At 41.5% G+C, this 22,916-nt stretch overlaps 1 protein-coding gene across 4 annotated transcripts in view; it reads left to right on the top strand.

The window, feature by feature from the left end:
• The first annotated feature begins 10,036 nt into the window (after positions 1-10,036).
• The window catches only part of LOC127452901 (sorting nexin-27-like), a 32,791-nt gene continuing 19,911 nt past the window's right edge, over positions 10,037-22,916 (top strand). For 3 of the 4 annotated variants that reach the window (XM_051718770.1, XM_051718772.1, XM_051718771.1), the window contains exon 1: positions 10,037-11,888. In XM_051718770.1, the coding sequence (XP_051574730.1) occupies positions 11,563-11,888 (326 nt within the window). In that variant the 5' untranslated portion in view covers positions 10,037-11,562. The remainder of the gene's footprint in view (positions 11,889-22,916) is intronic. The other variant, XM_051718769.1, reaches the window with a different exon arrangement.

Below are 22,916 nucleotides of genomic sequence, written 5' to 3'. Positions count from 1 at the left end.
ACCTGGAGTTTGCCAAAAGGCACCTGAAGGACTCTCAGACCATGAGAAACAAAGATTGAACTCTTTGGCCTGAATGGCAAGCATCATGTCTGGAGGAAACCAGGCACCGCTCATCACCTGGCCAATACCATCCCTACAGTGAAGCATGGTGGTGGCAGCATCATGCTGTGGGAATGTTTTTCAGCGGCAGGAACTGGGAGACTAGTCAGGATCGAGGGAAAGATGAATGCAGCAACGTACAGAGACATCCTTGATGAAAACATGCTCCAGAGCACTCTGGATCTCAGACTGGGGCGACGGTTCATCTTCCAACAGGACACTGACCCTAAGCACACAGCCAAGATAACAAAGGAGTGGCTCCGGGACAACTCTGTGAATGTCCTTGAGTGGCCCAGCCAGAGCCCAGACTTGAACCCAATTGAACATCTCTGGAGAGATCTGAAAATGGCTGTGCACCGACGCTCCCCATCCAACCTGATGGAGCTTAGAGGTCCTGCAAAGAAGAATGGGAGAAACTGCCTAAAAATAGGTGTGCCAAGCTTGTAGCATCATACTCAAAAAGACTTGAGGCTGTAATTGGTGCCAAAGGTGCTTCAACAAAGTATTGAGCAAAGGCTGTGAATACGTGTGTGTGTGTGTGTGTGTGTGTGTGTGTGTGTGTGTGTGTGTGTGTGTTTTTTTTTTTTTATAAATTTGCAAAGATTTCAAAAACTTTTCATTATGGGGTATTGTTTGTAGAATTTTGAGGAAAATAATTAAATTAATCCATTTTGGAATAAGGCTGTAACATAACAATGTGGAAAAAGTGAAGCGCTGTGAATACTTTCCGGATGCACTGTAAATAAAAGAACTGTGGCGAATTCTCCAAGAAATTTGGAACATCCTATCTACCAACAACCAAGAAAAACTGTGTCCAGGTGTACCTAGGAGAATTGGTGCTGTTTTAAAGGCAAAGGTGGCCACGCCAAATATTGATTTAACTTGTTTATGTTTACTGGACTTTGAATGATGTTAATTGATAAATGAAAACTATTTGTCATTATTTTTAAGAAATCCTCACTTTTGCATAGTACTGTATATTTATATAAATCTGTAGTATATACACTACCGGTCAAAAGTTTTGAAACACTTGACTGAAATGTTTCTCATGATCTTAAAAGTCTTTTGATCTGAAGGCGTATGCTTAAATGTTTGAAACTGGTTTTGTAGACAAAAATATAATTGTGCCACCATATTAATTTATTTCATTATAAAACTAAAATATAATAAAAAAAAAAAAAAGTTTTTGAAATTGATGACTTGGACCAAATAATAAAGAAAAGCAGCCAATAAGTGCCCAACATAGATGGGAACTCCTTCTATACTGTTTAAAAAGCATCCCAGGGTGATACCTCAAGAAGTTGGTTGAGAAAATGTCAAGAGTACATGTCTAGAAATTCTAGGCAAAGGGTGACTACTTTGAAGATGCTAAAATATAACACAGTTTTGAATTATTTTGGATTTTGTTTAGTCACAACATAATTCCCATAGTTTCATTAATGTTATTCCATAGTTTTGATGACTCTACTATTATTCTTAAATGTGAAAAAAATTATAATAAAGAATAAGTGTTTCAAAACTTTTGACCAGTAGTGTATGTGTGTATATGTAGCGGAACACCAGACGCACCAGAGGACCAACCCCAAATAAGGACAAATACCAGTAGCGCCTTTTCTTGGGTGTTTACTGCAAGCATAAAATGGGACAGCTTTACAACAAATGTCTTTGTTCTTGTTTCACAATCTGTAAATACATCATTTAGTTAGTACATTGTCCCATCTTCTAATATGCAGGCAACTTACAATACTAAAGTCACAATTCAGTTTCAATTTCTTTACTTTAACCATATAGTCATGAACTACATTACCCAAAATGCACCGTGGATTACTGGCGCGCATTTCACTCTTTGAGCGATGAATTAACCACAAATTTTATCACAACGAAATGAAATAAAATTCAAATTAACATTAACAAGCCTCTTCATTCTTATGAAAATGAGCATAGGACATAAATTGATACGCCAGAAGTACCGTTCATAGAAATACCATCGCACGTTTAAAGCGATACAATTTATGTCAAGTGTTAAACATGTACAACCTTTAATTTTACACACAACCGGGTCAACAACAGTATTATCAAAGTATTTTGTTGTAATGATTTCATTGTAACTTCTATTTAATATACTCTAGGAACATGTTCGAATTTTCCATTAACAGAGACGCATACCTCTCTTCAGAATGTTTCACGCAGACTGAAGAACGCAGCACCAGGGGAATATACCATTGATCAAGGTGGGGGTATTCCACATCGGCAACACAAAAGAACATAAACATTTCTCTAAACAAATACATGCAGTACAAGGAAGTAGTGCGATATAATGTGTGATAAACACCGAGATTAAATGCTGTGTAAAACAGTCGCAATTTCCATTCTGCATAAGTTTTATATATACTCCTAACTCCTCCCCTATAATGAAATGATGGACCTTCCCTTAGTCTTCCTGCACCTGGCTAAGAATCAAAGTTTTTCTTAAACAAAGTGACAAAATAAAGTTTGATGAATTATAACACTTTTTACATCATTACATACATATATATATATATATATATATATACAGGGTTGGGAGGTTACTTTTGAACTGTATTCCACTACAGATTACATTCTGTGAAATGTAATTTGTAACTTATTCCGTTAGATTACTCAAGGTCAGTAACGTATTTTAAATACCTTGGATTACTTCTTCAGCACTGGTAGATTTTTTCACTTGTTTTCACTATAAAAACTCTGCCAGTACAGTAAGACAATATACACATGTTAAAAATACATTCTCTGAAAAACCTAAATATCTTATGCAGTGTTGTTTCTAAAACAAGATAAATCAAATTGATTTTTAGATATTTTTACAGGAAAACAATACAAAAATTATTATCAAGAATACGATTTTTCTCCTAATATCAAAGGTCTTACTAGAAAAAAGAAATTATGATTCACCGCAAATTTTCTTGATAAAACAATATAATCATGCCTGGTAACGTGCATGTAAAATGGCTAGAAATAGCATTTTAGCTTAGCGTAAAGCTGACAATTTACACAAACTTTATTTCTATTTCTTCTGCTCCAAACTTACTTCAAATTTACTTCTCTGTCTGCTCGTATGAATGTAACACATCATAAGAAAGTGTTTCACCGTTGTTCAAATGCACTTTGGATCGCATCATTTATATGTGTAAATGTTTTCCATCTGAAAGGACTAAATATTAAATGAAACAAATGACAATAAAATGTAAAGTAATCTCTTCAGTAATCAAAATACTTTTTGAATGTAACTGTATTCTAATTACCAATGATTTAAATTGAAACTGTAGTGGAATACAGTTACTTATATTTTGTATTTTAAATACATAATCCCGTTACATGTATTCCGTTACTCCCCAAAACTGTATATATACAGTTGAAGTCAGAAGTTTACATACACCTTAGCCAAATACATTTAAACTCAGTTTTTCACAATTCCTGACATTTAATCTTAGAAAACATTTCCTGTCTTCGGTCAGTTAGGATCACTACTTTATTTTAAGAATGTGAAACGTCACAATAAGAGTAGAGAGAATTATTTCTTTCATCACATTCCCAGTGGGTCAGAAGTTTACATACACTTTTTTAGTATTTGGTAGCATTGCCTTTAAATTGTTTAACTTGGGTCAAACATTTTGGGTAGCCTTCCACAAGCTTCTCACAATAAGTTGCTGGAATTTTGGCCCATTCCTCCAGACAGTACTGGTGTAACTGAGTCAGGTTTGTAGGCCTCCTTACTCGCACATGCTTTCTCAGTTCTGCCCACAAATTTTCTATCAGATTGAGGTCAGAGCTTTGTGGCCACTCTTATACCTTGACTTTGTTATCCTTAAGCCATTTTGCCACAACTTTGGAGGTATGCTTGGGGTCATTGTCCAATTGGAAGACCCATTTGTGACCGAGCTTTAACTTCCTGGCTGATGTCTTGAGATGTTGCTTCAATATATCCACATAATTTTCCTTCTTCATGAAGCCATCTATTTTGTGAAGTGCACCAGTCCCTCCTGCAGCAAAGCACCCCCACAACATGATGCTGCCACCCCCATGCTTCACGGTTGGGATGGTATTCTTCGGCATGCAAGTCTCACCCTGTTTCCTCCAAATATAACAATGGTCATTATGGCCAAACAGTTAAATTTTTGTTTCATAAGACCAGAGGACATTTCTCCAAAAAGTAAGATCTTTGTCCCCATGTGCACGTGCAAACTGTAGTCTGGCTTTTTTATGGTGGCTTCTTCCTGACTGAGCAGTCTTTCAGGTTGTGTCGATATAGGACTCGTTTTACTGTGAATATAGATACTTGTCTACCTGTTTCCTCCAGCATCTTCACAAGGTCCTTTGCTGTTGTTCTGGGATTGATTTGCACTTTTCACACCAAACTACGTTCATCTCTAAGAGATAGAATGCGTCTCCTTCCTGAGCGGTATGATGGCTGCGTGGTCCAGTGGTGTTTATACTTGCGTACTATTGTTTGTACAGATGAACGTGGTACCTTCAGGCGTTTGGAAATTGCTCCCAAGGATGAACCAGACTTGTGAAGGTCCACAATTTTTTTCCGAGGTCTTGGCTGATTTCTTTTGATTTTCCCATGATGTCAAGCAAAGAGGCACTGAGTTTGAAGGTAGGCCTTAAAATACATCCACAGGTACACCTCCAATTGACTCCAATTAGCCTATCAGAAACTAAATTATGCTTGACATAATTTTCTGGAATTTTCAAGCTGCTGAAAGCCACAGTTAACTTAGTGTATGTAAATTTCTGACCCACTGCAATTGTGATATAGTCAATTAAATGTGAAACAATCTGTATTAAAAAACATTGTTTTCATGACTTCAACCTGAAAACAGTATGTACAGTATGTAAACTTCTGACTTCAACTGTATATATATATATATATATGAAGACATAGATTTAACCACTAGAGTCTTATGGATTACTTTTATGCTGCCTTTAGGTGCTTTTTGTAGCTTCAAAGTTCTGGCCAGCATTCAATTGCATTTTTATGGACCTAGAGAGCTGAAATATTCTTCTAAAAATATTCATTAGTATTCTGCAAAAGATTTGTTTTCCATGGTCCTGGAATGGCATCAGTGTGAGTAAATGATGAGAGAATTTTCATTTTTGGGTAAAATATCCCTTTAAATAAAAATAACTAGACAATGAATATAGAAATGAAGTAATTATATATATATATATATATATATATATATATATATATATATATATATATATATATATATATATATACACACACACACACACATACATACATACACTGGTGGCCAATAATGTACAGATTTTGCTCTTATGGAAAGAAATTGGTACATTTATTCACCAAAGTGGCATTCAACTGATCACAAAGTATAGTCAGGACATAACTGATGTAAAAAAACAGCACCATAACTATTTGAAAAAAGTAATTTTTTATCAAATCTAGACAGGCCCCATTTCCAGCAGCCATCACTCCAACACCTTATCCTTGAGTAATCATGATAAATTGATAATTTGGTACTAGAAAATCACTCGCCATTATATCAAACACAGCTGAAAACTATTTGGTTCCTTAAATGAAGCTTAACGTCTTTGTGTTTGTTTTTGATTTGCCACACTATGCAATATACTGGCATGTCTTAAGGTCAATATTAGGTCAGAAATGGCTAAAAAGAAACAGCTTTCTCTAGAAACTTGTTTGTCAATAATTGTTCTGAGGAATGAAGGCTATACAATGCTTGAAATTGCCAAAATACTGAAGATTTCATACAAAGGTGTCCACTACAGTCTTCAAAGACAAAGGACAACTGGCTCTAACAAGGACAGAAAGAGGTGTGGAAGGCCCAGATAAAACTAAACAAGAGGATAAGTACATCAGAGTCACTAGTTTGAGAAATAGACGCCTCACATGACCTCAGCTGACAGCTTCATTGAAAACAGTAAAGAGAAGACTCAGGGATGCAGGCCTTATGGGAAGAATTGCAAAGAAAAAGCCAGTTTTGAAACAGAAAAACAAAAAGAAAAGTTTAGAGTGGGCAAAGAAACACAGACATTGGACAACAGATAATTGGAAAAGAGTGTTATGGATCTTAACCCCATTGAGCTTTTGTGGGATCAGCTAGACTGTAAGGTGCGTGAGAAGTGCCCGACAAGACAGCCACATCTATGGCAAGTGCTACAGGAAGCGTGGGGTGAAATGTCACCTGAGTATCTTAATGCCAAGGATCTGCAAAGCTGTCATTGCTGCACGTGGAGGATTTTTTGATGAGAACTCTCTGAAGTAGTTTAAGAAGTTCTGAATCATTTTTTTTATTGTTTTAGTAATTTTTCATGTTATTAATGTCCTGACTATACATTGTGATCCGCTGAATGCCACTTTTGTGAATAAAAGTACCAATTTCTTTCCATAAGAGCAAAATCTGTACATTATTCCAAACTTCTGGCCACCAGTGTATGTGTGTGTGTGTGTGTATGTATATATATATATATATATATATATATATATATATATATATATATATATATATATATATATATATATATATGCAAGTGTTACTGTCACTCTATCCTGCAGAGTTACACCGGATAGAGGATGGGCAAAGTGAACACTTTGATACATGTTGTTTTTTTATTTTCAATAATTATTTTTTATTAATTTTTTTGGGGAGGTTTTTTTTGTTTTTTATATATATTTCCTTCAGTTTAAAAAGCAAGATAAGAATCCCAAATTCAATGATCAGAAAAGTGGCAAGTAACATTAAAGCTATCTTTGATGGAGCGTATTTTCAAATAAATGTCTCCATCTTGTGGTGGCCCTGATAAGGGATTTTAAATAAAATTGGGACGTCCTCTGTATCTTTCTTGGAAACCAATCTTCATTATTGCCTAAACAGTCCATTAACTTCTGCTTTCAAAGATTAAATAAAAAAAATTTTGGTCTGGCTTTTAAGGAAGACCATTAAAATTGTACTTGCATGAAACTAAAGTATGTATGTTAAACCCTGTTTTAATTGTTTTGTATAGATTTAAGGAATTTTTATGACTCATTGATAACTTTGACCAAAGACATCTCTTCTGTAAGAAAAAGTAATTTAGTTTAATTTAATTTTGATATTGTACAGTTATAAACAGAAGAAAATTATGGATTTACTTTGCTTAAGCAAAAAATAAATAAATAAATAAATGTAAAATAATAATAATAATAATAATAATAATAATAAAATAGAGTTAAAAGTCATTTTTATGGAGAATTTGATTGTATTGTAATCTCCCCATAAATTACTTTTATATATTGTGTTGTATTTTGCAAAATAATAAAAAAGATGGTCTGGCTTCGTTACTTCCGCATTACATGTCCCATGGTGCACTGGTTTGTTGTTGTTGTTCTTCTTCTTCTTAGTCTTCGTCTTCGTCTTCTTCTTCTTCTTCTTCTTCTTCTTCTTCTTCTTCTTCTACCGTTTATTGGCGGTGGGCAAAACAATTTTGGTGAATTACCGCCACCAACTGGACTGGAGTATGGAGCATCAACGGATAGGTGTAAATAATTAAAAAAAAGAATAATAATAATAATTATTATTATTATTTTTATTATTATATTATATAAATATAATATAAATATATATAAATTACATTAAACCATGCACACCATTAAATTGTCTTGTCCAACCCAGTTGCTTTAAGATATTTTAAAACAGCAATGTATGCTTTTCCTTCTCCTCCAGAATCTTTAAGCAGGCTATGAAAACTAAATGTGGTGTCACCTATTTCCCTTAATCTTTTAATAAGCGCTACTCTTTTTGTCCCAAATTCACTACACTTTAACAGTACATGCTCAACTGTCTCTCCTTGACCACGGTGATAACACTGTCCCGTATCATGTTTTCCTATTATGTAAAGTGAGTGATTTAATCCAGAATTACTTATTCGAAGTCGAGTGATTATTGAATCTTCTTTCCTGTTATTATATTCCATATTCTCAATCCCAACTTGTTTCTGAATATTATACAAATGTCTGCCCTTAATTTATCTATTCCATGCTTCTTGTCATTTGTTATTAATGTATGCTTTAATTCTTCCTTTAATTTCAGCCTTGCTCAGTGATACTTGTTTACCTATTTCTGTGTGTTTTAGGGCCTGTTTTGCCAGTTTGTCAACAATTTTATAGCCCTCCATCCCACATGAGCTGGAACCCACAAAAATGATATTAATACCTGCATATTATGAATTGCAAGCATCTCATGGGTAATGTCCTGCCTTACTGAATTTTGTCCACTTGCAAGGCTTGTCAACACTGCAAAGGAGTCTATGCATATTACTACACATGAAGGCTGAGCATCTTCAACCCACTGAAGGGCTAATTGAATAGCAATTAATTAAGCTGAAAACACAGATACACTATATTGCCAAAAGTATTCGCTCATCTGCCTTTAGACGCATATGAACTTAAGTGACATCCCATTCTTAATCCATAGGGTTTAATATGACGTCGGCCCACCCTTTGCAGCTATAACAGCTTCAACTCTTCTGGGAAGGCTTTCCACAAGGTTTAGGAGTGTGTTTATGGGAATTTTTGACCATTCTTCCAGAAGCGCATTTGTGAGGTCAGACACTGATGTTGGACGAGAAGGCCTGGCTCGCAGTCTTCGCTCTAATTCATCCCAAAGGTGCTCTATCGGGTTGAGGTCAGGACTCTGTGCAGGCCAGTCAAGTTCTTCCACACCAAACTCGCTCATCCATGTCTTTATGGACCTTGCTTTGTGCACTGGTGCGCAGTCATGTTGGAACAGGAAGGGGCCATTCCCAAACTGTTCCCACAAAGTTGGGAGCATGGAATTGTCCAAAATCTCTTGGTATGCTGAAGCATTCAGATTTCCTTTCACTGGAACTAAGAGGCCAAGCCCAGCTCCTGAAAAACAACCCCACACCATAATCCCCCCTCCACCAAACTTCACAGTTGGCACAATGCAGTCAGACAAGTACCGTTCTCCTGGCAACCGCCAAACCCAGACTCGTCCATCAGATTGCCAGATGGAGAAGCGTGATTCGTCACTCCAGAGAACGCGTCTCCACTGCTCTAGAGTCCAGTGGCGGCATGCTTTACACCACTGCATCTGACGCTTTGCATTGCACTTGGTGATGTATGGCTTGGATGCAGCTGCTCGGCCATGGAAACCCATTCCATGAAGCTCTCTATGCACTGTTCTTGAGCTAATCTGAAGGCCACATGAACTTTGGAGGTCTGTAGCGATTGACTCTGCAGAAAGTTGGCTACCTCTGTGCACTATGCACCTCAGCATCCGCTGACCCCGCTCTGTCATTTTACGTGGCCTACCACTTCGTGGCTGAGTTGCTGTCATTCCCAATCGCTTCCACTTTGTTATAACACCACTGACAGTTGACTGTGGAATATTTAGTAGCGAGGAAATTTCACAACTGGACTTGTTGCACAGGTGGCATCCTATCACAGTACCACGCTGCAATTCATTGAGCTCCTGAGAGCGGCCCATTCTTTCACAAATGTTTGTAGAAGCAGTCTGCATGCCTAGGTGCTTCATTTTATACGCCTGTGGGCATGGAAGTGATTGGAACACCTAAATTCAATTATTTGGATGGGTGAGCGAATACTTTTGGCAATATAGTGTATATGATCAGTTGTTCTTTCCTTAATACTGCACTGAATTTTGGGAATATAAATAGCAGCAGCTGTGCGACCAGAAGAGGGATCTTTAGATCCATCAGTAAAAATATGCAGCATTGAAGCATATCGCTGATCTAGGTATTGTTGGACAATAAGCTCCTTAGGGACACATTTATTGTATTTGTTCTTAATTTTATTTTGCAGCTGAAGATCGATTATTGGCATAGGATATAGCCATGGTGGCACATTTGGTATTACCACAGAAGGGCTGACTACATACTCAATAATTCCCATTTTCTGAGCATCTCTTTTAGCAGACCATCCAAAACTTGTAATCTTTCCATTTCCATGATCCCAACATTCTTCCAACACCCTCTTAACTGGATGATTCTCATTATGTCCTTTTGAATCAATCCAATATGTCATTGACAGTTTATGCCTATGAAGATATAAAGGTACTTCCCCCATTTCCACCTGCAAGGCTGGAATTGGGGACAACTTAAAAGCATATTCTTAGGGCTTGGACCTGCACTGATTCTATCTTTTAATTATAGATGTTGATGCATAACCATAAATTATACTCCCATAGTCAACTGATGACCTGATTACTGCACAATATATTCTTTTTAATGATATTCTTCTAGCTCCCCATTCGACTCCTGCCAAACATCTTAATATATTTTTGCTTTTTATACACTTCTCTATCAGATTCTTAGCATAAATGTTAATCTAGATTCCAACCATATTCCCAGGTATTTTATTACTGGAACTTGTTCTAGTACCTGATTATATAATTTCAGTTTAACCTTTGGGGCAGTTTTCTTTTTTGTGAAGCTCATCACTTGAGTTTTAGTCACTGACAAGTGGAAACTCCACTTAGTAGCCCATTTCTCTACTTCAACCACTGCTGCTTGTATACTCCGTTCCACATAAGTTATATTACGTCCTCTTTTCCATATTGCCCCATCATCAGCATAGAGTGAACATCCAATGTCTACTTTAACATTATTAAAAACATCATTTATCATTATATTAAATAAAACTGGACTACAAACACTTCCCTGGGGAGTTCAATTATCTATTGTATAAACCTTGGAATATTGTGATCCTACCCTAACTTGTCCCATTCTTTCTAATAAAAAGTCCATAACCCAGTAAAACATTTTCCCTCAAATTCCCATAATTTTAATTTTGATTAATAATCCTTCTTTCCATAACATATCGTACGCTATTCTATGTCAAAGAACACACCTACCATCTCTTTATCAGCTTGTGCTTTTTTTAATGTCTGCTTCCAAACATAGGCTAACACAGCAACTACAGTACTGTGACCTGTCCAAAATCCACTCTGATTTTGTGTTAAGACCTTTCCGTATACAAGTAACCTGTATATAATAATTTTCTCCATGAGTTTACACAAATAAACAGTTAAAGCAACAGGTCTATAGTTATTTGGGTTAAATGGATCCTTTCCAGGGTTTCCAACAGGCACAATAATTCCATGCTTCAGAGGGAAGTTTACCTGAATTCCACACCTTATTAAACAAACTTAATATTTTACTCAATGAACTATCTGATAAATGTTGAATCATCGCATAACATATATCATCATTGTAAGGAGATGATTGTTTAACTGCTCCTGATTTGTTGTTATGTGACAGAAGTAACTTGCAAGGCACGCAACTGCAGCAGTCTCGTGATGGGGGCGGTTTGGCGTCAGTCTTTCCAGTCTGGAGTCTGACGCACTCCGCCAGCCAATAAGCTCATGTAGCACTTCAGCACCCGAGTCCGCTGTTGAAGCAGGATTTCTTCAAATAAAGATGGCAGATGTTGTCGAAGGAGATGGCACTCGCTCCGCTGCCCCTTCTATGCTTCACTCATCGGCTCGTAACGGCTCCGGTATGAGCTCGGGGACATGCGCCGGCGGGCACGTCGCCACCACGGTCACCTCCGGGCCTCGGCTGGTCCGCATCGTCAAGTCAGACTCGGGCTACGGCTTCAACGTCCGCGGGCAAGTGAGCGAAGGAGGGCAGTTGAGGAGCATTAACGGTGAACTTTACGCTCCGCTGCAGCACGTCAGCGCCGTGTTACCGGGCGGCGCGGCAGACCGAGCAGGAATCTCAAAGGGCGACCGTATTCTTGAAGTGTAAGTTTATATATATATATATATATATAAGATTAACTATAGACTTCATCATCAGAACGCGCGTGAGGTGCACGAGCCGCTGCCCGGAAGGCAGCCGTTTAACCGTTAGACAGCTGTCCACCATCGCCATCAACCTTTATTTGGCAGCAACGGGCTGAATTTGGTCTCAAACACTCAAGGCAAAATACGACTGTATATTTCAGGCGCTTGAGTGTTTCTGAAGCGACAAATGATGCTGTGATCCAGTGCAGCTGCTAACGTGGCTAATAAGTGGGTTGAGTAGCTGAAAGTTAGCCAGCCATGTCACTGCAGCACTAGGAATGATCTCATCAATGAAGAAATATACAGATTATTCTAAATTCATAACATATACATGGCATAAGGCTTTCCCAAATACATATTTGTCCAGAAATGCAGAAAGAACTTGGATACAGCTAATGTGAAGCTTTCATAAACTGAGCACATACCAGCTTGCCATCCAAACATCACCTAGTATCACAATCATTTCATCTCCTTCAATGATCTTCATTGTGAAGTTTTAGCAAAATAAGAAAATACCTCTGTTTATTGGCACCTGTCTTTTTAGGCTGATTTCAAGGGCACAGATTTGCAGACTGAATGGACTTTGCTTGTTTTCACAAATGCAGCCTGCAGTTTCAAGGCGGTTTTACACAGGACGCGCTTTCCCTATTCATTTTAAGGCTGCATTTCCACTGGCATGTAAGAAATCTGCTCAAAGCCGCTCACAATGAAAGGGAACAGCTTGCTCTGCTCCACTGTCAATCCCACAATCCACTTTGCAAGCATGGCGCTGGACTTCCATAGGAATGAATTAAAAACGCTCGCTCACCTTTGCTTAAAACGCACCAGTGGACACGTTTCCACTGGTGCGTTTTAAGCGAAGGTGAGCAAGCGTTTTTCTGTTCATTCCTATGGAAGTCCAGCACCACGCTCGCAAGGTGGCTTGTGGGATTGACAACGGTGCGAAGAAATCAGGGGGTCAGGAATTGGCTGGTTAGCAGGTCCCTGTTAGCACCTTCTGGTAGATGCTGAAACTACACCACCCGATGGCAAAAAGCATGTTTCTCCATAGACAGTCATTGAAAAGTAGCTGTGTTTTATGACGAAATAAAAACATTTCCAAGAACCATTTCAATTAAAATTATTTCATTACATTATAGCACATCGTCATCTGGTGACGGATTGTTTTTGAAGGGCTCTTAAAAGCGTGAAATTGATTTATATTTTTCCTTATCCATTCCCATTGACGAGTGATCAGTCACGTGACACCCAATCCCGGAACTGAGCAAAGATGGCAGCCTCCATTTCGCTAGCTCTCTGGGAACCCTGCGCTAGCTGAGCATAGTCATAGAGATGAATGGGGATGCTAACGGATAGCTCTCTCCAGGTATTTTATAGCTCTATGGGAGAAAGCGTTAAGGGCGTTGGAAAAAGTTCAAATTCCTCTGCTTTATGCAAATGAGGAATGAAAAATGCAAGGCGCCAGCCAATCACTGTGAGATGAAAGCAGTGTCGTCTGTCATGATAGCTTCAACTCCTGATGATAATGATAGACTTTCTGATGGATTGAGTGCTTATGGGTACGTTTACATGACAACGATGTACTAAAAACGGAAAAGTTTTTCCTTTGCGTTTTTGATAAGTTTCGCGCACAGATGACAACATTGTCAAAACGATCCCCATTCACACGGATCCGCGAAAACGACTAAAAGTGCTGTATTATGCATGCCAGGCCAGTAGTTGGCGATGTCACTTTAAAGAAACACTACTCGCCTGCTCACATAAGTATTCTTCCACAGAGCGGTGAATATAAACAATGAAGATGGCGAAAACATCGAGCAATTTTGTCTGGACAAAATCTTGAGCAGCACAAACACAGTCCTGTAGTCCGCTATTGTAGTTTTGAATGTCTCGCGCATTGTTTTGAAGTACTCGCACGCATGCCTGTAGACTGAACATGTAATACACGTGTGCATGCTGTCATAGTTTTCACAAATTCGTGTTTTTGTATGTTTACACGGAGACGATAATGGCATCGTTTTCAAAAACGTGCACTTTGAAACCCGTTTTCAAAAGTGTGCATTTTCAGGCCCCAAAACACAGTTGTTGTGTAAACGAACAGCCAAAACACATAAAAAGTTTTCCGTTTTTAGTTGAAAACGTTGATGTGTAAACGGCCCCTAAATCACACATTTTTGTTGACTTCAAATTAATATTGCACTCATTAATTGTGGCAAATCAATACAGTTTACATACTTTTGGCATGTGGAAATAAAGTTTGCATCTTTCTGTCTGTAATCGCACACATATATGATGATTATATTGACTGTGTACTGAAAACAGTTATTATTTTTACCGTGTATTAAAAGCATCACAGGTTAAGTTCGAAGCTGCATACTACCATACCACTCTTACTATTTTTGCCATAGATCGATATGGTAGAATCAATAAGAGTAGTATATATAGTATCATTGAGAAGACATCCGTAGACAATACAAACTTGCAGTACCACGCACCAAAGTGGGAGCGTTGTAGCGTTGCGAGCGACAGTGAGTGGATTTCTTCCGCGTCAGTGGACACGTACCGTCAATGAGAGAGAGGTGGCAGGTGGCAAAACTGAGGCGGCAATCGAAGCGGCAGTTGGAAATTGCTCCCAAGCATGAACCAAACTTGTGGAGGTCCACAATTTTTTTTCTGAGGTCTTGGCTGATTTCTTTTGATTTTCCCATGATGTCAAGCAAAGAGGCACTGAGTTTGAAGGTAGGCCTTAAAATACATCCACAGGTACACCTCCAAATGACTCCAATTAGCCAGTTAGCCTATCAGAAACTAATCGCCTAAAGGCTTGACATAATTTTCTGGAATTTTCCAAGCTGCTTAAAGCCACAGTTAACTTCATGTATGTAAACATCTGACCCACTAGAATTGTGATATAGTCAATTAAAAGTGAAACAATCTGTCTGTAAACAATTGTTGGAAAAATTACTCGTGTCATGCATAAAGTAGATGTCCTAAACGACTTGCCAAAACTATAGTTTGCTAATATGAAATCTGTGGAGTGGTTAAAAAGTACATGTAAACTTCTGACTTCAACTGTATATAATGTTTCTTTGAGCTTTTATATAAATAGGAAAACAGCCTCATGGAAAGCTGTGAGTGGATGAATCGGTGTACCAGGTGAAAATAGACTACAGAAACATGTATAGCTTGTGTCTGGAAAATAGACGACCGTACAATGTACACAAATGGGCTATGGACCGTATACTTTAATTTTCTCTTCTGCAACAGGTGTCTGAAACATCAACTTTAGATAAACAAAGAATACAATTGCCCAAGCGGGTTATTGGCAGTGTTTTGTGGATTTTTAATGTTCATTTGTAGCCCTCCCATTTTAATTATTGATGTGATGTTATCTATACTATACCAATTTGTCAATAAAAATATGAAGTAACATGCAGTCTGTTTCTTTAGTCATTAAAAAAATGCGGAACTCATCAAATGTGGAGACAGCTGGCAAGATGCCATCAATATTTACAATTACATTGTTTATCATTGATATTATAATTTTACATTAATATAAAAATAGCTTATTACAATATTTATAGTTATAAAAAATTTTATGAAAAAAACAAGTGCCATTTTAAGTGCAATACTAAAACTAATGAAAACAAACAATATTTACAGTAATCGCCTCATAGATGCCTTAACTGAGCTGAAGCAGTGGGTGGCATATTGCACTTTCACTGGCGCATTTTGCACGCTTCTCGTGTGAATGCAAAACACCTGTACAAACGAGAAGCGGCAAGATCGCAAGCAAAGCCTGCCGCCTACCGCGTCCTGTGCAAAACCACCCCAGCCTCCCTGATCTTAACGCCAAAACATCAATTCACACACAGTGTCTCTGTCTGTCACATGCATTGGTGTATGTCCCTGTGTGAATGGCCGCTTCATTTCCACCAGATAAAGGAGGTTTGTGTTTGGACACGTGTGTCTTCATTGCAGATTCAGGTCACATACAGCACCGTGAACAGAAGAGCTCTCTCATTCCTTCTCATCTTGCTGTAGCTGACTGTGCACTGCTCTGTGCAATACAGGGTCAAAATCTAAATAAATCGCAATGGACATTTGTGCAAACAGTATTCTATTTTCAAACACTGCCTCAATGTTTGGCACATCCAACTTATAACCATGGTGATCTCAAATATTTGCAGCAAGATTATATAACCATTGACTTGTGTCTGAATTGCATTTGCAGTATGTCTGTTGGAGGGGAATGTTTGCGTTACATGCAATCCCTCTTGTAAATTTTTTGGGATATCTTACTTGTTTACATTATTGTGTCTCGGATAAGCACTGGTACTGTTCCAGTTGCATGTTAATATTCACAGGGCACCTCCGTTGATGCTGGTGTAAGTTGCCATGGTGACGAATGGTTTCGTGGTGTTGATTGAGACAGGGCTTAGCATCAGCAGCAGTCACTGTAAACTCAGGACAGAGGGGAAGACAGTGTACAGACTTCTGTCTTAAACAGTCCTCCAAACCTGTCTGTGTTGTAGATGTATTGTTGGTGGTGGCGCCTTTCTTATACCATACCTAAATGCTTCCATGTGCAAAGTTTTGCAAAGCATATTTAAACAACCCACAGAATCTCTCTCTAAAGAAGACATGCACACACTCTCCCCTAAAGGGATAGTTAACCCAAAAATTCATTTACTCACCCTCATGTTGTTCCAAACCTGTATGACTTTCTTTGCATGGGAAAAGAGATGCAATGAAAGTGAATGGTGTCTAAGGCCAACAATTTGCCTAACATCTCCATTTGTTCCATGGAAGAAAGAAAGGCATACGGGTTTGGAATGACATGAAGGTGAGTAAATAATGATTGTATATACATTTCTTAAAGTCCAGTATCCCTTTAAGCAGGTTCTCTTCAGTGCCCTTACATCAGCACTAACGTACCACGCCAGATTTTCTTCCTCTTTTTCAGCATAACCATAAAAACATTAAGAAGTGCACCCCAAATGGCTCAGTGAGCTTGTTTACATATACACCAGAAAGCCGTTTAATGCGAGAGAGCTGCTTAAGGCTGGGAAGCGGCATTCTAGTTTACATGCACTGTGTTTGCGGCCATCTCTTTACGTACGTGGAGGACTCCAAACAAGATGTGCATGTAGCATACTAGCTGGGTTTCCATCCAACTATTTTTATGCACATTTTTAAATTGCACATGAAGAAATCCTAAATGGAAACGCTTGATATGCAAATAAACTTTCTAAATTCGTAGAATTTAATGCGCTAAGAGGAGGCGGATTTTCTAGAGTTTCGCATTAGTTAAAATGCACATTAAATTGATGGAAACAGTTTATTCGCTAAACGATGATGTGTTTTGACCATCCGTGCATGTGTTATGAGCATGCGATAGCATGATGTGACTGGCCCAACAAAAGGTCCGACCTTGGCACACAATTCTCTGAACAATGCCCTTGTCATTCGGAAGTATTTAATCCACAGCTGGTTGGTAAAGTGGGTCCTCACAATCCGCCAGAACAGTTTTGAGAGTGGGTGCTCCCAGGTATGCGGAGACTGGCGGCGTGTGGGCATCGCAGCCATTTAAGCCCCATTATATCAGATATTACACTTATTTTGCGGTGTCTGTGGATGCATTTAATAAAACGAGGTACATTTACTCTCCCCAAAGCAAGGAGGTCATTCAGGTGCTCTATCATGACAAGGTGAGCTCCCTCAAGTTAATGCGCATGACGTAGTGGATGGAAACTCACAACGATTCGTATTTTTAGAAATTCACTTAAAATATTTAGATGGAAACCCAGCTACTGTTTAAATATAATTTAAATTAAAACCTCTTAAAACATTCTTAGTTCAGTGTTTTTAGCACATTTAGGGTGTGTTTAGTATGAATTTGCAAATTGTTTAATTACTGTTAATGAATTACTGTTAGTAATAACTTAGAAGATATAGAACACGTATACATACAGTATTTGAATTCATTAAAACATCACTTTGTGGATCGTGGGATATTTTGGACCTTTGGACATATATATATTTTTTTTTTTATTTTTTTTTTATTTGAAATTAAATAAAAGCATGCTGCATAGTCTACCATTTCTGTGGTGCTTGTGAGATGTCAGCTGAATCTACATTCCCGGCGATCACTGACGTAATTGTAGGTTAGGATGGAAAAAAGGAGACCAGCAGATCAAAAGAGCTTGTTGTCGTGTTGTACTTTGACACACTATCAGGTGTATGCAGAAAACATAATGTTCATTTGTAGAGAAATGCTCTAACACTGATTGAGCCCTGTTTGTCTTCATCTGTGGTTCTTCTTCTCTGACAAGTCATGACATGCAGCACGCGAACGCCCTCTAGCGACAGATGACAGTATAGACAGCCTTATCAAAGTCAGCAGGCATTATTACGGAAGGCATTTGTCCTGAAATTAATTAATTGGTGATTGATAAGCTTAATCAATCAAATTATTAATGACGATTAATCGGTTATCAATTAATCATTAACATTCTTACACTTATAATTCTCCAGTATTCCCCCAGTGTACTTGAGCACATATACGTGAACATGAGGGATAGTCGATATTTAAAATTGGTGTGTATAAATGGGTATAGTTTGTGTATGTAATTTTATCCTCTGTACTCCCAGAAATGGTGAATTTTTGTTATTGGGCTCCATCCTATGACGTTAGTTAGTTCCATGCACGCACAGGTTCATAAACATGTAAGAATGCCACTAAAGCGTTTGTTTACATGTCCACACAAGACACGTTCTCCAGGAGAAACCTGGGTGTGTTACACCGCTTTCTCTTAATCCATTAAACAGAGTAAGGAAAACATCTCGGTTACTGTCATAACCTCCATTCCCTGATGGAGGGAACGAGATGTTGTGTCGATGTATTGACACTAGGGGTCGATCTTGAGAGCCCGAGACACCTTCAGATCTTTGAGAAAAGGCCAATGAGAATTGGCGAGTAGAATTTGCATGCCAATCCCCCGACATACGGTTATAAAAGGGAGGCTGGAATGCGGATTCATTCAGGTTTTTGTACTGAGGAGCCGTGACAAGGTCCCGGCCATTACAGTGGTGTAGTTCTTGCCTGTGACAAGAGGGACACAACGTCTCGTTCCCTTCATCAGGGAATGGAGGTTACGACAGTAACCGAGATGTTCCCTTTCTGTCACTCACTCGACGTTGTGTCGATGTAGTGACACTGGGGTCCCTATACAAAACGCCACAATGGCTGAACTGTGTTACGTGAACTGCCGATGCAGGTGTAGGCAAGCTACTGTGAGCGTAGGAACAGATGCACTCAGACTCGGGGGGGAAAAGACCCCACGGAGGCCACACCCTACCCTGAAGGGGAGGGTAAAAAAGTGGCAAATACGTCATATGGGCCTAAGGCCGCACATGGAAGAGGCGCGGTGGTAGGTCCTGCCCTTCGTAGGGGAGGAGCTCTACAAACGCAGCGACCGGGGCAGAGAGGGTTCTGCCAAGGGAGACGCAGGTCTACCGAAAAAGGGAGACTGTTCCGCGGAAGATACATCACAGGAGGTTACTGGGGTATCCGAGACCTGTGGAGCACTCACCCCAGTACAGGGCACGTTAGCACACATACTGGGTCCGACTACGAATTCCTCTGCTGAATTCGTGAGCCAGAGGGCTAGGAGGAAGGACATCCAGGGTTCACAGGTCGTGAACACGCATGGGAGAGAAGAGCGCACGGCTTCACCTCGTGGAGGGGAAAGGCGCTATACACAAGCGGTACACCCGGCCAGCTGCCCCGAGTAACAAAACTTACCTGTTCGTACCTGAAAGAACACGGGACGAAACCGGCTCAAACCGGAGATTGTAAAATCTCGCTAAGGTATGGGGTGTTGCCCAGTCCGCTGCTCTACAGATGTCTGCTAGAGAGGTGCCATTGGCCAGTGCCCACGAGGATGCCCCACTCCTTGTGGAGTGTGCTCGAACCTGCAAGGGGGAGGGCACGGACTGGGTCTGGTAGGCCAAAGCGATGGCGTCCACGATCCAGTGGGCAAGCCTCTGATTGAAGACAGCGTTCCCTTTCCGCTGTCAAGCTCTGCATGTGATCCAAGTAGATGTGCAAAGCACGCACCGGACACAGCAACGATAAGGTGTGGTCTGCCTCCTCTGGGGGCAGCGCTTGCAGGCTCACCACCTGATCCCTAAAGGGGGTCATGGGAACCTTGGGCACATAGCCCGGTCGGGGTCTCAGGATCACGTGAGAGTCTTCCGGACTGAACTCTAGACACTCTTCGCTGACAGAGAACGCTTGCATGTCTCCGACCCTCTTGATGGAAGTGAGCGCGGTCAGGAGGGCGGTCTTCAATGAGACGGCCTTTAAATCGACTGACTCTAGGGGCACGAACGGGGCTCTCCGTAGGCCTAAAAGGACCACGGAAAGGTCCCATGAGGGAAAGAGGCGCTACCTAGGTTCAACCTCCTGGCGCCTCTCAGGAACCTGATGATCAGGTCGTGCTTACCGAGAGACTTGCCTTCAGCAGCGTCGTGGTGTGCTGCTATAGCAGCTACATAGACCTTGAGAGTGGAGGGGGACAGCCACCCGTCCAACTTCTCTTGCAGGAAGGAAAGCACTGACCTGACTGTGCACCTCTGGGAAGAACACCACTTAGCGAAGATATGCCACTTCAGGGAATACAGCTGCCTTGTAGAACGAGCTCTGGCCTGAGTGATCGTGTTAACCACTGTGGGCGGTAGACCAGTTAGGTCTTCCGCGTCCCATCCAGGGACCAGACATGGAGATTCCAGTGGTTTGGGCATGGGTGCCAGAGGGTGCCCCGTCCCTGAGAAAGAAGGTCCTTCCTCAGGGGAATTTGCCAGGGAGGTGCTGTCGCGAGGGGCGTGAGGTCCAAGAGCTAAGTCTGGGTGGGCCAGTACAGAGCCACAAGAATGACCTGCTCCTCGTCCTCCCTGACCTTGCACAGGACCTATGCAAGTAGCCTCACTGGGGGGAATGGGTGTTTGCGCAGCCCCCGGGGCCAGCTGTGTGCCAGTTCGTCTGTACCGAGGGGAGCTCCCGTCAGGGCATACCAGAGCGGGCAGTGGGAGGATTCCCGGGAGGCGAATAGGTCTACCTGTGCCTTGCCGAATCGACTCCAAATCAGCTGGACCACCTGGGGGTGGAGTCTCCACTCTCCCCTGAGTGTCACCTGCCATGACAGAGCATCTGCTGTGGCATTAAGGTTGCCAGGGATATGAGTGGCCTGCAGCGACCTGAGTCGCCGCTGACTCTAGAGGAGGAGGTGACGGGCGAGTTGTGACATGCGACGAGAGCGTAAACCGCCTTGGCAGTTTATATAAGCCACTGTTGTCGTGTTGTCCATCCAGACCAACACGTGCTTGCCCTGGATCAACGGCAATAGCCTCCGCAGGGCGAGCTGTACTTCCAGCAACTCGAGGCATTTGATGTGCCAACACAGGCGAGGTCCTTTCCAGGAGCCAGCGGCTGCGTGCCCATTGCACACAGTGCCCCAGCCTGTCTTGGAGGCGTCCGTCATAACCACAACACGCCTCGAAACTTGCTGTATGGGGACTCCGGCCCGCAGGAACGCAAGGTCTGTCCAAGGGCTGAAAAGGCGGCAGGCGGGCTTGAGAGCCACACGATGTGTGCCGCGGCGCCATGCGTACCTCGGGACTCGGGTCTGGAGCCAGTGATGTAGCGGTCTCATAAGCATCAACCCGAGTGCCGTGACCGCTGCTGAGGATGCCATATGCGCCAGGAGCCTCTGAAAGTACTTCAGTGGGACCGACATTTCCCGCCTGGATAAGTACAGGCAGTTCAGCACCGACTGTGCGTGCTCGCATGTGAGGCGTGCTATCATTAACACCGAGTCTAACTCCATGCTGAGAAAAGAGATGCTCTGAACCGGGGAGAGCTTGCTCTTTTCCCAGTTGACCCGAAGCCCTAAACGATTGAGGTGCATGAGCACCAGGTTCCTGTGTGCACAGTAACTCTCGAGAGTGCACTATAATCAGCCAGTCGTCAAGGTAATTGAGTATGCGAATGCCCACTTCCCTTAACGGGGAAAGGGCTGTCTCTACAACCTTCGTGAAGACGCGAGGAGACAGGGACAAGCCGAAGGGGAGGACCTTGTACTGATATGCCCGATCGTTGAACGCAAACTGTATGAAGGGTCTGTGCCGAGGTAAAATCGAGACGTGAAAGTACGCGTCATTCAGGTCTACTGCCGCAAACCAATCTTGATGCCGGATGCATGTCAAAATGTGCTTTTGCGTCAGCATCTTGAATGGGAGTCTGTGCAAGGCCCGGTTCAGAACTCGCAGGTCCAAGATTGGCCGCAACCCACCGCCCTTCTTGGGAACGATGAAGTAAGGGCTGTAAAACCTCTGTCTCACCTCAGCTGGAGGGACAGGCTCTATCACGCCCTTCTGTAGGAGGACTGTGATCTCCGCCCGCAGGACGGCGGCACTCTCGTCCTTCACTGACGTGAAGAGAATGCCGCGGAACCGGGGCGGGCGCCTGGTGAATTGAATCGCATAGCCGAGTCTGATGGTTCTGGCCAGCCAGTGCGACGGGTTGGAAAGTGATAGCCCTCTCCTGTGGGGGGGCTTTACGCCGGGGCTAAGGGCTGGGCTCGGGCTGGGGCAGAGCCGGTTGAGTTTGTGTCGCCACAGGGGGACGCCCTCTTGAGCAACATTGGGGCAAGATGTGCTGAATGGCCTCCATCTGTTGCTTCACCGCCGAGAACTGCAGGGCGAAGTCCTCGACGGTGTCGCCGAAGAGGCCGACCTGGAACATGGGCACATTAAGGAACCACACCTTGTCCGCGTCCCTCATCTCGACCAGGTTCAGCCACAGGTGGTGCTCCTGGACCACAAGCGTGGACATCGTCTGCCCGAGTGCCCGCACTGTGACCTTAGTCGCACAGAGGGCGAGATCGTTCACCGAGCACAGCTCTTGTTGCACACCGGGATCAG

The sequence above is a fragment of the Myxocyprinus asiaticus genome, chromosome 15 (assembly GCF_019703515.2).
Source record: "Myxocyprinus asiaticus isolate MX2 ecotype Aquarium Trade chromosome 15, UBuf_Myxa_2, whole genome shotgun sequence".
NCBI lineage: Eukaryota > Metazoa > Chordata > Actinopteri > Cypriniformes > Catostomidae > Myxocyprinus > Myxocyprinus asiaticus.
This window is presented reverse-complemented; position numbering and strand designations above follow the sequence as displayed.